General features: G+C 40.4%; 1 protein-coding gene across 6 annotated transcripts in view; it reads right to left on the bottom strand.

Moving 5' to 3' along the window:
* Positions 1-12,727, bottom strand: part of LOC133560773 (protein phosphatase 3 catalytic subunit alpha) — a 217,713-nt gene that overhangs the window by 62,655 nt on the left and 142,331 nt on the right. For all 6 annotated transcript variants that reach the window (XM_061913688.1, XM_061913684.1, XM_061913689.1 and 3 more), the window contains exons 3-6: positions 10,764-10,888; positions 8,158-8,269; positions 6,667-6,812; positions 3,445-3,584 (exon numbers count right to left, since the gene is read on the bottom strand). In XM_061913688.1, coding sequence (XP_061769672.1) covers positions 3,445-3,584; positions 6,667-6,812; positions 8,158-8,269; positions 10,764-10,888 — 523 coding nt within the window. The remainder of the gene's footprint in view (positions 1-3,444; positions 3,585-6,666; positions 6,813-8,157; positions 8,270-10,763; positions 10,889-12,727) is intronic.

The raw sequence follows: 12,727 nt of genomic DNA, 5'->3' as shown, positions 1-12,727 counted from the left end.
AAAACCTTATTGTGTAAATAATTTATGTCACAACATATATATCAGCGGCTTATAGTCCGGTGCAGCTAATATATGGAAAAATAATTTTTCTCCAAACTATATCCCGGTGAGCTCTATAGTCCGAAAAATACGGTAATACTTTTCAGATATGTATGTGTTAAATTGTCGAGTACATTGTCACTCAATTTATCACACATTATTAATTTTTTTTTTTTAGTTTGGTTCTTTAATTAGTACACTGAACAAAAATATAAACGCAACAATTTAGTTTTTGCCACAATTTTTCATGAGTTGAACTCAAAGATCTACAACTTTTACTATACACACAAAGACCTATTCACAAATCTGTCCAAACCTGTGTTAGTGAGCATTTCTTATTTGCCAAGATAATCCATCCCACCTGACAGGTGTGGCAAAGATGCTGATTGAACAGCATGGTTATTGCACAGGTGTGCCTTAGGCTGCCCAAAATAAAAGGCCACTCTGAAATATGAAGTTTTATCACACAGCACAATGCCACAGATGTTGGAAGTTTTGAAGGAGCGTGCAGTAGGCATGCTGACAGAAGGAATGTCGACGAGAAAGTTGTTTTCCATGAACTGAATGTTTCTTTCTATACCATAAGCTGTCTCCAAAGGCGTTTCAGAGAAACCGGCCTCACAACCGCAGACCACGTCCAACCACACCAGCCCAGGACCTCCACATTTAGCAGGTGTACCTCTATAGTCGTCAGCCACCCGGACAGCTGCTGCAACAATTGGTTTGCACAACCAAAGAATTTCTGCACAAACTGTGAAAAACTCATCTGCATGCCTGTTGTCCTATTCGGGGTCCCGACCTGACTGCAGTTCATCGTCGTAACCGACTCAAGTGGGGAAATGCTCACATTGGATAGCGTCCAAAGAGGTGTTCTCTTTACGAATGAATCCCGGTTTTCACTGTTCAGGGCAGATGGGAGACAGCGTGTGTGGCGTTTGCTGATGTAAACGTTGTGAATCAAGTGACCCCTGGTGGGGATGGGGTTATGGTATGGGCAGGCGTATTTTATGGACAACGAATGCCAGTGCATTTTATTGATGGCATTTTAAATGCACAGAGATACCGTGACTAGATCCTGAGGCCCATTGTTGTTCCGCTCACCCGAGATCATCACCTCATGTTACAGCATGACAATGTTCGCAAGGATCTGTACAAAATTCCTGGAATATACAGCAACTTTGCACAGTCATTGAAGGATGGACCAACATTCCACAGACCACAATCAACAACAGGATCAACTCTATGCGAAGGAAATGTGTTGGGACTGCTTGAGGCAAATGGTCACCCCAGACACTGACAACTTTTCTGACCCACCAGCAAGCAAAACTGCACATTTCAAAGTGGTCTTTTATCTTGGGCAGATTAAGGCCCACCTGTGCAATTATCATGTTGTTTAATCAGCATCTTGATATGCCACACCTGCGAGGTGGGATGGATTATTTTGGCAAAGAAGAAGTGCTCACTAACACAGATTTAGACAGATTTGTGGACAATATTTGACAGGAGATGTATTTTGTGTACCGTATTTTTTGGACTATAAGTCATGTTTTTTTTGTAGTTTGGCCGGGGGTGAGACTTGGCCAAACTATAAAAAAAAAAAAAAAAAAAAAGTCTCACCCCCACCTGGACTGTGGAGAAGACTGCGACCTATAGTCCGAAAAATACGGTATATAGTAAAAGTTGTAAATCCTTGAGTTTAACTCATGAAAAATTGCAACAAAACTAAAAATGTGGCGCTTATATTTTTGGTGAATATATTTGTTACCTGGTTTTAAGATAGACAATTGATTTTTTTAACTCATTTCAAAAACAGTAATATATTGTAACGCTTCCATGGTCAATTTTAATGTTATTTGCATTTATAGGAATAAATAAGTTTATCAGAAAAATCCTAGTTTGTTAAACTAGTTTCCCTAAAAGACACATTGTGGCTATAAAATGTGTTTTATTCGATGACCCGATTAATCGAACAAATTATTCTATAGGTTACTGCAGTGGTTCTCAAATGGGGGTACGCGTACCCCTACTTGAAGGTATGCCAAGGGGTACGTGAGATTTTTTTTAAAATATTCTAAAAATAGCGACAATTCAAAAATCCTTTATACATATATTTATCGAATAATACTTCAACAAAATATGAATGTAAGTTCATAAACTGTGAAAATAAATGCAACAATGCAATATTCAGTGTTGGCAGCTAAATTTTTTGTGGACATTTTCCATAAATATTGATGTCAAAGATTTCCTTTTTTTGTGAAGAAATGTTTAGAATTAAGTTCATGAATCCAGATGGATTTCTATTACAATCCTCAAAGAGGGCACTTTAAGTTGATGATTCCTTCTATGTGTAGAAATCTTTATTTATAATTAATTCACTTGTTTATTTTTTAACAACTTTATAGTTATTTTTATATCATTTTTTCAAAATAGTTCAAGAAAGACCACTACAAATGAGCAATATTTTGCACTGTTATACAATTTAATATCAGAAACTGATGACGTAGTGCTGTATTTTACTTCTGTATCTCTTTTTTTTCAACCAAAAATGCTTTGCTCTGATTAGGGGGTACTTGAATTAAAAAAATGTTCACAGGGGGTACATCAGTGAAAAAAGGTTGAGAACCACTGGGTTACTGGATTTCTAAAATAACTGACAGCTGTAGCCCTACCCTCCTGATGAGTTGTTGGCAAGGCGTGGTGAGGTACTGGTAGCTTGCAAGTCAATTGAGAGGATATAATAAAATGCTTGCTGACATGTGAGATACAGCACTTATCATTGACCATACAAGGGAAGGCTAATTGGATCCTCAAAAGCCATCTGCAGTATCAGGTAGCTGCTGCAGATGAAAACGCATACTTGGAGAGTGGTGGGATTTCTGCCGGCCGGGGAAGCATCACTAAGGAAGCCCCATTCAGGCTGTACTGAACGGAGGGGAGTGCAGAACGCATTAAGAGTGAGGGTTGTGCCTTGTGGCCGTGTGCCAGCTCATTACAATCTATGGCAGCCAGAGTGGCCTGCTTCTTGCAATTCCTCTGTTTGTACAGTTACTCGGCTCAATTTAAGGTAATGTGGGCAACATAAATCCCGTTGACACGCTTGGGAGGGACATTCAGCTCTCTTCTGCCGCAGTGTTTAGAGGATCAAGAGTATGAAGACACTGGAAATGATTATTTGGCAGCACGCAATGATTTATCAGCCACGGGGTGATGGATGATGTTTATTTTTCATTTTGTTTTTATCATATTTGTGTGCGACAACTCTATATTTATGTCAGCTCAAATATGCTGTCTGGGTATGAGGTAATGCTGGAAGTAAACTATTATCATTTTAACTACAAATTCATCACAGACACCAAACACTGTAGCCCAACAGCCATCATGCATCAGTAACCAAAAATGTCTTGCCTATAGAAGTAGGAGCAGCCTCGCACTGTGTTGTGTGTGAAATGCTCCTGGGTCTTCTCATTTCCAAAGTCCTCCAGGGGGTCGGACCACAGCAGATCGCACATAGGCCCATACGCTGGAGGCTCTTTGAATCTGTCTAGCTGTAGAGGGAAGCACTCTCTGTCAGCAGATAGCAGTGATTGTTAGCACTCATGAAAACGGAAAACCAATATTAACATTGAGCTTAAATGTTCACTTCAATTTGGAGAGCTACTAAAGTTTTTTCAGCAGATTCCAAAACATTGCAAAGCGCTCCTTTCTATGTTGGTTTTGTTGTTGGTCCTAAAAAGAGCAGAGCGCCCCCGACTAGTGTTTTTGCACTATAAAAGTCCAGATACATTTAGGCTATGTCTACACTAAACCAGATAACCCCTTAAATAATGGGTGTCAAACTCTGGCCCACGGGCCAAATTTGGCCCGCCGTGTAATTTAATTTGGCCCTTGAGGCAATATCAAATTAACATTAGAGCTGGCCCGCCGCTGTAACACCGCATTCACTGCTAATACTCTTACTTGCCAACCCTCCCGATTTTCCCGGAAGACTCCCAAAGTACAGTGCCCCTCCCAAATTTCATCCCGGACAACAATATTGGGGCTGGGCCTTAAAAGCATTGCCTTTGGCGTTCTCTACAACCTGTCCCACGTCCACTTTTCCTCCATACAAACAGCGTGCTGTCCCTGTCACATAATATATGCGGTTTATAGACTCACTCAAGTGAATGCAAGCCATACAGGTCACACTGAGGGTGGCCGTATAAACAACTTTAACACTGTTACAAATATGCGCCACACTGTGAACCCACACCAAACAAGAATGACAAACACATTTCGGGAGAACATCCGCACCGTTAAACAACATAAACACAACAGAACAAATACCCAGAACTCCTTGCAGCACTGACTCTTCCGGGAAGCTACAATATACAACCCCCGCTATCACCAAACCCCGTCCACCTCAACCCGCTGCCGAAAAGAGGCATTCAATTTTTATAAAAATTTTGATATGCCATTGATATCTTTGATTACTATTATTATTTGAAACTCGATTGTGCATGTCACTATAAAGTTATATAAGCCTTGCTTGTTCAATATTCAATGCAAAACTTGTTTGGGTCCCTATTAAAAGGTTAATTTGTTCAACCTCGGCCCGCGGCTTTGTTCGGTTTTAAATTTTGGCCCACTCTGTATTTGAGTTTGACACCCCTGCCTTAAATGAATAATTATTTAGCCTAAGCCCCGTTTCAGCCACACTAACCCAGCGCTTAAGGTTCCCCTCCTCGGACAAATTTTTACATGGCTAAGTGCGCCGTGTATTTCTTGAATCTCCTTTCTCTTAGCTTTGTATGGACTCATTGATCGTTTGCAAACTGAGTTCGGAGAGGAAGTGACGCCAGAAAGACCGCGCCACAGCCAGCTTCATAATAAAGCGGTTTCGTAACTCGGAGGCAACCACTGATAATATAAAGGCGAATCATTCAGACATGCCCGTGTTTCTCATTCCTCTACATCAGTGGTTCTTAACCTTGTTGGAGGTACTGAACCCCACCAGTTTTATTTATATGCGCCTTCACCGAACCCTATATTGAAAAATGAAATTTTTTTTTTTCAAATTCAAGACAGTTATGTTTTTTTTTACTGGTGCACAAAATGAACATCACCTTGTTCAAAGAACAACACAAAGAGTGCATGAACTCACAACAAATTACACACCTAAAAATCTGATAGAAAATTAGAGGGAAAATTGTTTGGGGGTATCCATAATACGCCGATAGGGAAAAGTTTTTATTTACATGATGAGTTGGGTGTGTCTTGACCTCAGCGGTGGAGGCTCCACCGAACAACCTGAGGCCGACTCACCGAACCCCGAGGGTTTGATCGAACCCAGGTTAAGAACCACTGCTCTACATGTACAGACGCTAGTGGAAATCACACATGAATACCTTACGAGAAAGCAATTGCAGCTATTTGGGATACAACACTTCTCAGACGGCAAAATAACTTTCGAATGATGAGGTCAGCTGTGATTCTACTTACCAAAAAACGTTATCCATTTGTCGAAGGAGAGACAACGAGAATGCGGGCTCCGTGGATGTGATAAAAGAAGGGAGCGTGTGCTTTGTATTACTTGGCCGTCGAGGGCAGACTACAGAAAATGGCGAATGCTTTTGGACTGGCAAAGCAGACTGTATCAGTTATTGTCCGCCTTTTATGTCGCGGACTCAACGTCGAGGTCCAGAATATATAAAGTCACCAAAAACTAATGGACAAAGTGAAGGCAAAAGAGTGAGGAGTGTCCTGACTAGATATCTACATTCCTAGAATGATTGTCAAATGTTCTTTGTCACATTGTTTACTTTCGTGTTCAATAAAGATTTGATTACTTTATGATGGCTTAGGTGTGATTCACTCTATAGGACACCACAGCACACTGGATTCCAGTTAATTGAAATACCACTACACTGGATATTGTTCAGATAAGTTACATTTATGAAACTGCACACAGAGCAACACTGGAGGTGACTATGACCTGTGCATTTTCCGCGCATGCATACTAGGTTGCATTGCGCCATCAGACGGGGGGTGGAGGACGTCTTAAACAACCATTGTGTGTGTGTGGACAAGAATAAGGTTAGGTGGCATTTACCCTGGACAACGTTGGCCGGATAACCTGGGCTTAGTGTAAACGGGGCCTAAGCTTACAACCTCTGTTATCGACTAATAAGGGAGATATGGGGCAACAACTTGTAACCCATTAAAGGTAGAACGGAGGGGTGTATAATGCAGTATGGGCGATGTGCCAAAGTCAGCATTCATCATTCAGAATGAATAAAGCTGACACTCTTAGGAAAGCCCTTATAATAAATGGGTTCTGCTTTGAGCCAAGGTTTGGTCTTTTTCCAGACAAAAGATGGTAGATTAGTGCGTGGCTCACATGATGCACACTTCAATAGAGTCTTTTCTATAATGCAATCTCTCTGTTTAGAGCTCCGGAATCCATTTGGAATAATTGAATTAGAGCTGCATCCAAGTCTTCAAGCTTTTTTAATTAGTGTAGGGATCCATGGTGTGCTGTGCATACCACTACAGAATTTTTTACTAGCACCTCCTGTTCAGTTCAGCCACCTGCTATTAAAACAAACACAGACTATCTTTATGAAATAAACATTGAAATCTTGCACATACTTTCCTGATGTCGTCAAGATTTGTGATTTCTGGAGAAAGTCCTCCGTGTACACACAGGAACTGCTGGTTCATAAGTGCAGCCAGGGGAAGGCAGTCGAAGGCGTCCATACATGCGTCATACACCCTCTCTGAATACTTAATTCTACCTGGAATATGGAGGGAGAAGCCAGAGTTTAAAAGGGTTAAGCATTCCAAGGCAAACAACTCTGTAGAAAACTGACTGAAACATCGCTTGAAGGTAATTCATAAAACCTTTGAATTACCGTATTTTTCGGACTATAAGTCACAGTTTTTTTCATAGTTTGGCCGGGGGTGCGACATATACTCCGGAGCGACTTATGTGTAAAATTATTAACACAGTACCGTAAAATATCAAATAATAATATTTATCTCATTCGCGGAAGAGACAAAGAAAATGTCAGCAATCGTCACATACACGTCAACCAATAAGACTTCGGCGGGGGAGGGTTATGGCAGAAGCGCATTGTGGGTCATGGAATGCTAACTGCTATATGCTACTGTCGTAGCTATTAAAATGGGTCATTTCATCGTTGGCAGTAACATATAAAAACTGAAAAGGGCTAAACAAAAATGGCACCGAAAAGGAAATCATGTACTGCAGATTACACAATATAAAATAATATTATTTATCTCATTTGTGGAAGAGACCAAGAAAATGTCAGCAATCGTCACAAACACACGTCAACCAATAAGAATACGGCGGGGGAAGGTCATGGCAGAAGTCCATTGTGGGTCATGGAATGCTAACTGCTATATGCTACTGCCGTAGCTATTAAAATGGATAATTTCATCGTTGGCGGTAATTTATAAAAACTGAGAAGGGCTGAACAAAAATTGGACCGAAAAGGAAATCATGTACTGCAGATTACAAGCTGGACGTAGTGAAATATGCAGCAGAAAACGACAAGAGGAAGCGGAGCATACCTTTGGAGTTGGCAGAGTTGTTTAGAAGAGACTTCGAGGAAGAAGATTTTATGGGATTTATCGATGAGGAGTGACAGATTGTTTGGTAAATGTATAGCATGTTCTATATGTTATAATTATTTGAATGACTCTTACCATAATATGTTACGTTAACATACCAGGCAACTTCTCAGTTGGTTATTTATGCGTCATATAACATACACTTATTCAGCCCATTGTTTACTATTCTTTGTTTATTTCAAATTGCCTTTCAAATGTCTGTTCTTGGTGTTGGATTGTATCAAATTAATTTCCCCCAAAAATGCGACTTATACTCCAGTGTGACGTATATGTGTTTTTTTCCTTCTTCATTATGCATTTTCGGACGGTGCGACATATACTCCGTAGCTACTTATAATCCGAAAAATACGGTACCCTAATTTAACGGACCTCCCACGTGAAAAAATGGTGATGATGTATGAATATGAACATATTTGATTGAACTGTCTTCAGACTACTTTTACTGCATACACACACTCAGAACAGGATGAAAAGGGGGCTACTTACATTCCTGCTTAAATGTGAAATACTCTGTTAAATGTCTACATTCATGGTTCCCACGCAGCAAGAACAGTGTTTTGGGGTAGAGGATCTTTAAGGCCCACAAGTACAGCACACACTGCCAACCAAGAAGAAAAAGGATGAAACACAATGCATTATGGTTGTCAGCTTCACAGAGTGGCATGAAACATTCATGCAGTACATTTTGCTGCTTGTGGTTGTACGAGCTTAAGAGGACGACAAACTACAGAGGAACCATTAGTGTACTGTGTGTTTTATTAAAGGATAATTTGGCAGATGATTCAATAGCAGAAGACTTATACAGTACTCTCACATTTCAGCAAGCAATTAAATAACATTTCCTCAAAGAACCATAAAATACCTAGGAGTAGTCGGTGTACAGCGCGACTATTAGTACAGATTTACTATTGGTAAGAAATTAGTCAACACATCCATTAATGCAAATAGCTAGTAACACAAGTGAAAATAATTTCTTACAGTCAATAGACTAGGCTGCATGAGTGCTACTGGCACTGGGGAGCTGCGGTTTGCTATGAGCACATTGCTATTTTGTACTGCATTAATCCTCTTGGACATAGAATTCATCCGAGCTACACACGTCACTGGAATATTGAAGCTTTTGGATGTTGTTTTCCTATACCTTCCTTCCTCCTTGGGTTGCGGTCTAGAGGAGACGCTCCAACCCCTTTACCTTCACCTTCCTCAGCAAGGCACTTGGCATCTTGGAAGGTGTTTTGGGGCTCCTTCTGTTGGAAAACTGCCAAGTTTTGGCATCACAATGTCCAAGTACATGTTGGAATTCATGCTTTCCCTCAATGAATCACAATCCTCCATTGCCAGCAGCACTCGTGCAGTGCTAGAACGTGATTCTACCGTGTACCATCCTCGACTGTAGGTTAGATTATTGTGCTACTCCCTTGTGTTTTGGCAGCTATTTAGACAATAATGGCTGCGTGTGTGTCATTTTCAGGAGAAGTAGTAAAACACTTTCTTTAGTGTTGTCAAGGAATGACTGGTATTAATTAAAAACTAAGCTGTGGTAAGACCTCCGATGATTAGTAGTACCAATTCAAATGAAAATGATTGTAAAAGAGTCGTTTATAACCACATGTTAATAAACGTACATACCAGTGACAGTGCTCTTGCCATTTACAAACTTGATACTCCAATCTAAACTTGTACAGACGCATTGATGTTTGGACAACCGAGCTAAACAAATAATAACAATTATTTGTCTTTATTCATAAAATACATTGAAAATACACCAAAATGCTCAACCTATCCAACACTGAATATTGACATCTCTTCCTTGGCTATTCCATGTTAGTATGCATGAAGACAACCTAATGTTTCTCCGGCCAAAGAAAATATATTGTCTATTTTATTTATTTTTTTAAAAGTACAACTTGGGTTAAAAACTTCAGACATTTTGTCCACATTAAACAATTACATGAAATAATGATAATTTTGGTCACAATAACCATAATATGAAATTTTCATATTAATACATACCAAGTGTTGTCCCTTGGGAAGATACAATAGATGTTCTAAAACCATTTCATCTATTCTACTTGCTTTCAATAAGTAAGTAAGTAAGTAAGTAAGTAAATAAATACAAGTTATTTATAAAGCACCTTTCACGGACAAAAACTACCAAGTGCTGCACAGTACAGTTCAAATATTAGAAATTAGTCAGTATAAAAGCCAACGTAAATATATAATACAAAATACAGTATAAAAAATATATAACACACAATATGAAAATAATCTAAAAACACAATATCAAACACAACCGAAAAATCATAGTAGCCTAAGAGTAGCTAGTTAAAAGCCTGAACAAATAAAGGAGTGTCAAGTTTGCTTTTGAAGGTGTCAACACAGTCACTGGAGCACAATGAGGGCGGGAGATCGTTCCAAAGCATAGAAGCAACAGCCTGGAAAGATCGGTCACCTCTGGTCGGAAAACGAGTCCGTGGAACCTTCAGCAGATTTTCCTCCACAGACCCCAAAGCCCGAGGGGTGTAAGGCTGGATCAGATCACTGAGGAAGGAAGAACCCTGACCATGCAAGGCTCTGAAAGCTAGAACCAGAATTTTTTACTTGATTGGTAGCCAATGGGGTTCTTTTAGAATAGGGGATATGTGGTTCGTATTTGTACGGGTCAAAATTCTCACTGAAGACTTTTGCATTTGAGAGAACTTCTTCTTGTTCAGACAAGAAAATAAACTGTTACGATAGTCTCAACGCGAAGACAAAAAAGCATGAATAAGTTCTAAATCATTCTGTGACACCAAGTTTAGAGATGTTCCTTAGTTGAAAGAAGTGGTTCCTCGTCAGCTGCTTACAGTACTGCACTAATTACATGTCCTTGACAAAGATAACTCCCAAGTTTCTAAGGCCTGGCTTAAGGCACTGGCCAGAGTCACCCAAATACTGGAATTAAATCATCAGGTGCAATAACCAGTGTTTATTTTGTTTGCAATACACTGCAGAGAGTTACCGTGTCGCCATTGTTTTATGTCCACTAAACATTGAAGCAAGGAGTTAAGCTTTTGGAACTCAGACAACTCAAAAGAGCGTTTGAAACTTACTTCAATACTGAAATACCCTCTGTCGACATAGTCCCCCAGGAATAGGTAGCGTGTAGATGCGGGTGAGCCTCCCACTTCGAAGAGTTTCATCAGGTCAAAGAACTGTCCATGGATGTCGCCGCACACTGCAGGTAGCACAAAAGAGAAAATATATTAGGGACGGCGTGGCGCGATGAGAGAGTGGCCGTGCGCAACCCGAGGGTCCCTGGTTCAAATCCCACCTAGTACCAACTTCGTCACGTCTGTTGTGTCCTGAGCAAGACACTTCACCCTTGCTCCTGATGGGTGCTGGTTGGCGCCTTGCATGGCAGCTCCCTCCATCAGTGTGTGAATGTGTGTGTGAATGGGTAAATGTGGAAGTAGTGTCAAAGCGCTTTGTGTACCTTGAAGGTAGAAAAGCGCTATACAAGTACAACCCATTTATCATTTATTTATTTATATTGAAATGCATACAAAAGAGAAGAGGAAAAAAAACAAACACATGAGGACGACCGCACAGGAGCTTTCATGAGGCTGCAACAGTATTTCCATATTCCACATCCACAGTGTGACCTAGAAGCATACTGGATGCATTGTTTAGCACTGGTAACTCCCACTAATTTGTGATACATAAACAAAATACAACAAGACAGTGTTGCAAGAATTACCCGGGCCGGCCTAAGTGGACGCTTTTGCAATTTACTTCTCCACCATACAGCATGTCTCTTTCTACCGGGGACCTTGAAGCGATTCACTGTAGTTCATCCGAGCGTGGGCAAAAACACTAAAGGTTCATTGGCTTAAAATGGCTGGAAACATGTCACTACCTTTGCACACAAATACTTGCTAGGAGAAATCCATTCCCATGGCACGGGGAGTCTTTCACCCCTGATTGAACGCCACAAAATACCTCCTCTGTAGCTGGGTTGATCTCGCTTGACGTACGTAGTAATTAAACACGCACATTCAACCCATAAGAGATCCTACAGACATCTTGTGGCATTTTGTTTCTTAATTTCAAGTCCTAAAGTAGCATGTGCCGCACATTATGAAAGGTCCTGGGTTCCATCCCCGGGCTCGGGGTCTTTCTGTGTGGAGTTTGCATGTTCTCCCCGTGACTGCATAGGATCCCTCCGGGTACTCCGGCTTCGTCCAAAGACATGCACCTGAGGATAGGTTGACTGGCAACACTAAATTGGTGAGTGTGAATGTTTTCTATCTGTGTTGCCTCTGTGATGAGGTGGCGACTTGTCCAGGATGGATGGATGGATGAATGAAGTAGCGAGTGCAGCAGCTGGCCTTATTCACACACAGCAGTGTAGGGCACACAAGCGACTCTGTCCTTCCGCAACAGAACTAGTTCTGGAGCAAATATCCAGATACGGCCCATTTATATGTTCACTAGTGTGTTGGATCAATGTTAATGAGTATTTAAAAACATAAACATTTGTGAAACATTTTGGGGGAAGTATTACAAATAAACAAATTACTTAAGAATATTTAATTTTCCCTGTGGAAAACCCTAGTTTAGAGAATTGACCAAATGCCACAAGATGTCAAATCATTCATAGTGAATTAGTTTCCTATGGAATTCAAAACTTTACATATTACTCTTTGGAGGAGGGGTGCGCGTGAAGGGGAGGGTGGTGGGTTGAGAGCCTGTGGTGGTCTGATTAAAGATAGACGGGTCAATTGTGTGCATTCTATAAAGACTAGGCCATAAGGCCACTGACTAACATTTCATCTGAATAAATCAAATGCATAGTGTACATACAACAATTTTTGTCTAAAGATGGGAATTTTCTTGTGTCATTTTTAAAATATGTCCTCCTTTGCTTGCAAACAAAAACATTCATGCGAATCAAGCCGGGTGGGTAAAGTAAAATTTGTTTGCACAACAGACAAGCTTTTATCGGCTTCCTAAAATGTGTATCTAGGATCCGCCAAAGACAAAAAAATAGTATTTTGCAAAGACACCCAATTAA

The sequence above is a fragment of the Nerophis ophidion genome, linkage group LG10 (genome assembly GCF_033978795.1).
Source record: "Nerophis ophidion isolate RoL-2023_Sa linkage group LG10, RoL_Noph_v1.0, whole genome shotgun sequence".
In the NCBI taxonomy this organism is placed as follows: Eukaryota; Metazoa; Chordata; class Actinopteri; order Syngnathiformes; family Syngnathidae; genus Nerophis; species Nerophis ophidion.
The sequence above is the reverse complement of the archived record's forward strand: the minus strand, read 5'-3'. Positions and strand labels throughout refer to the sequence as shown.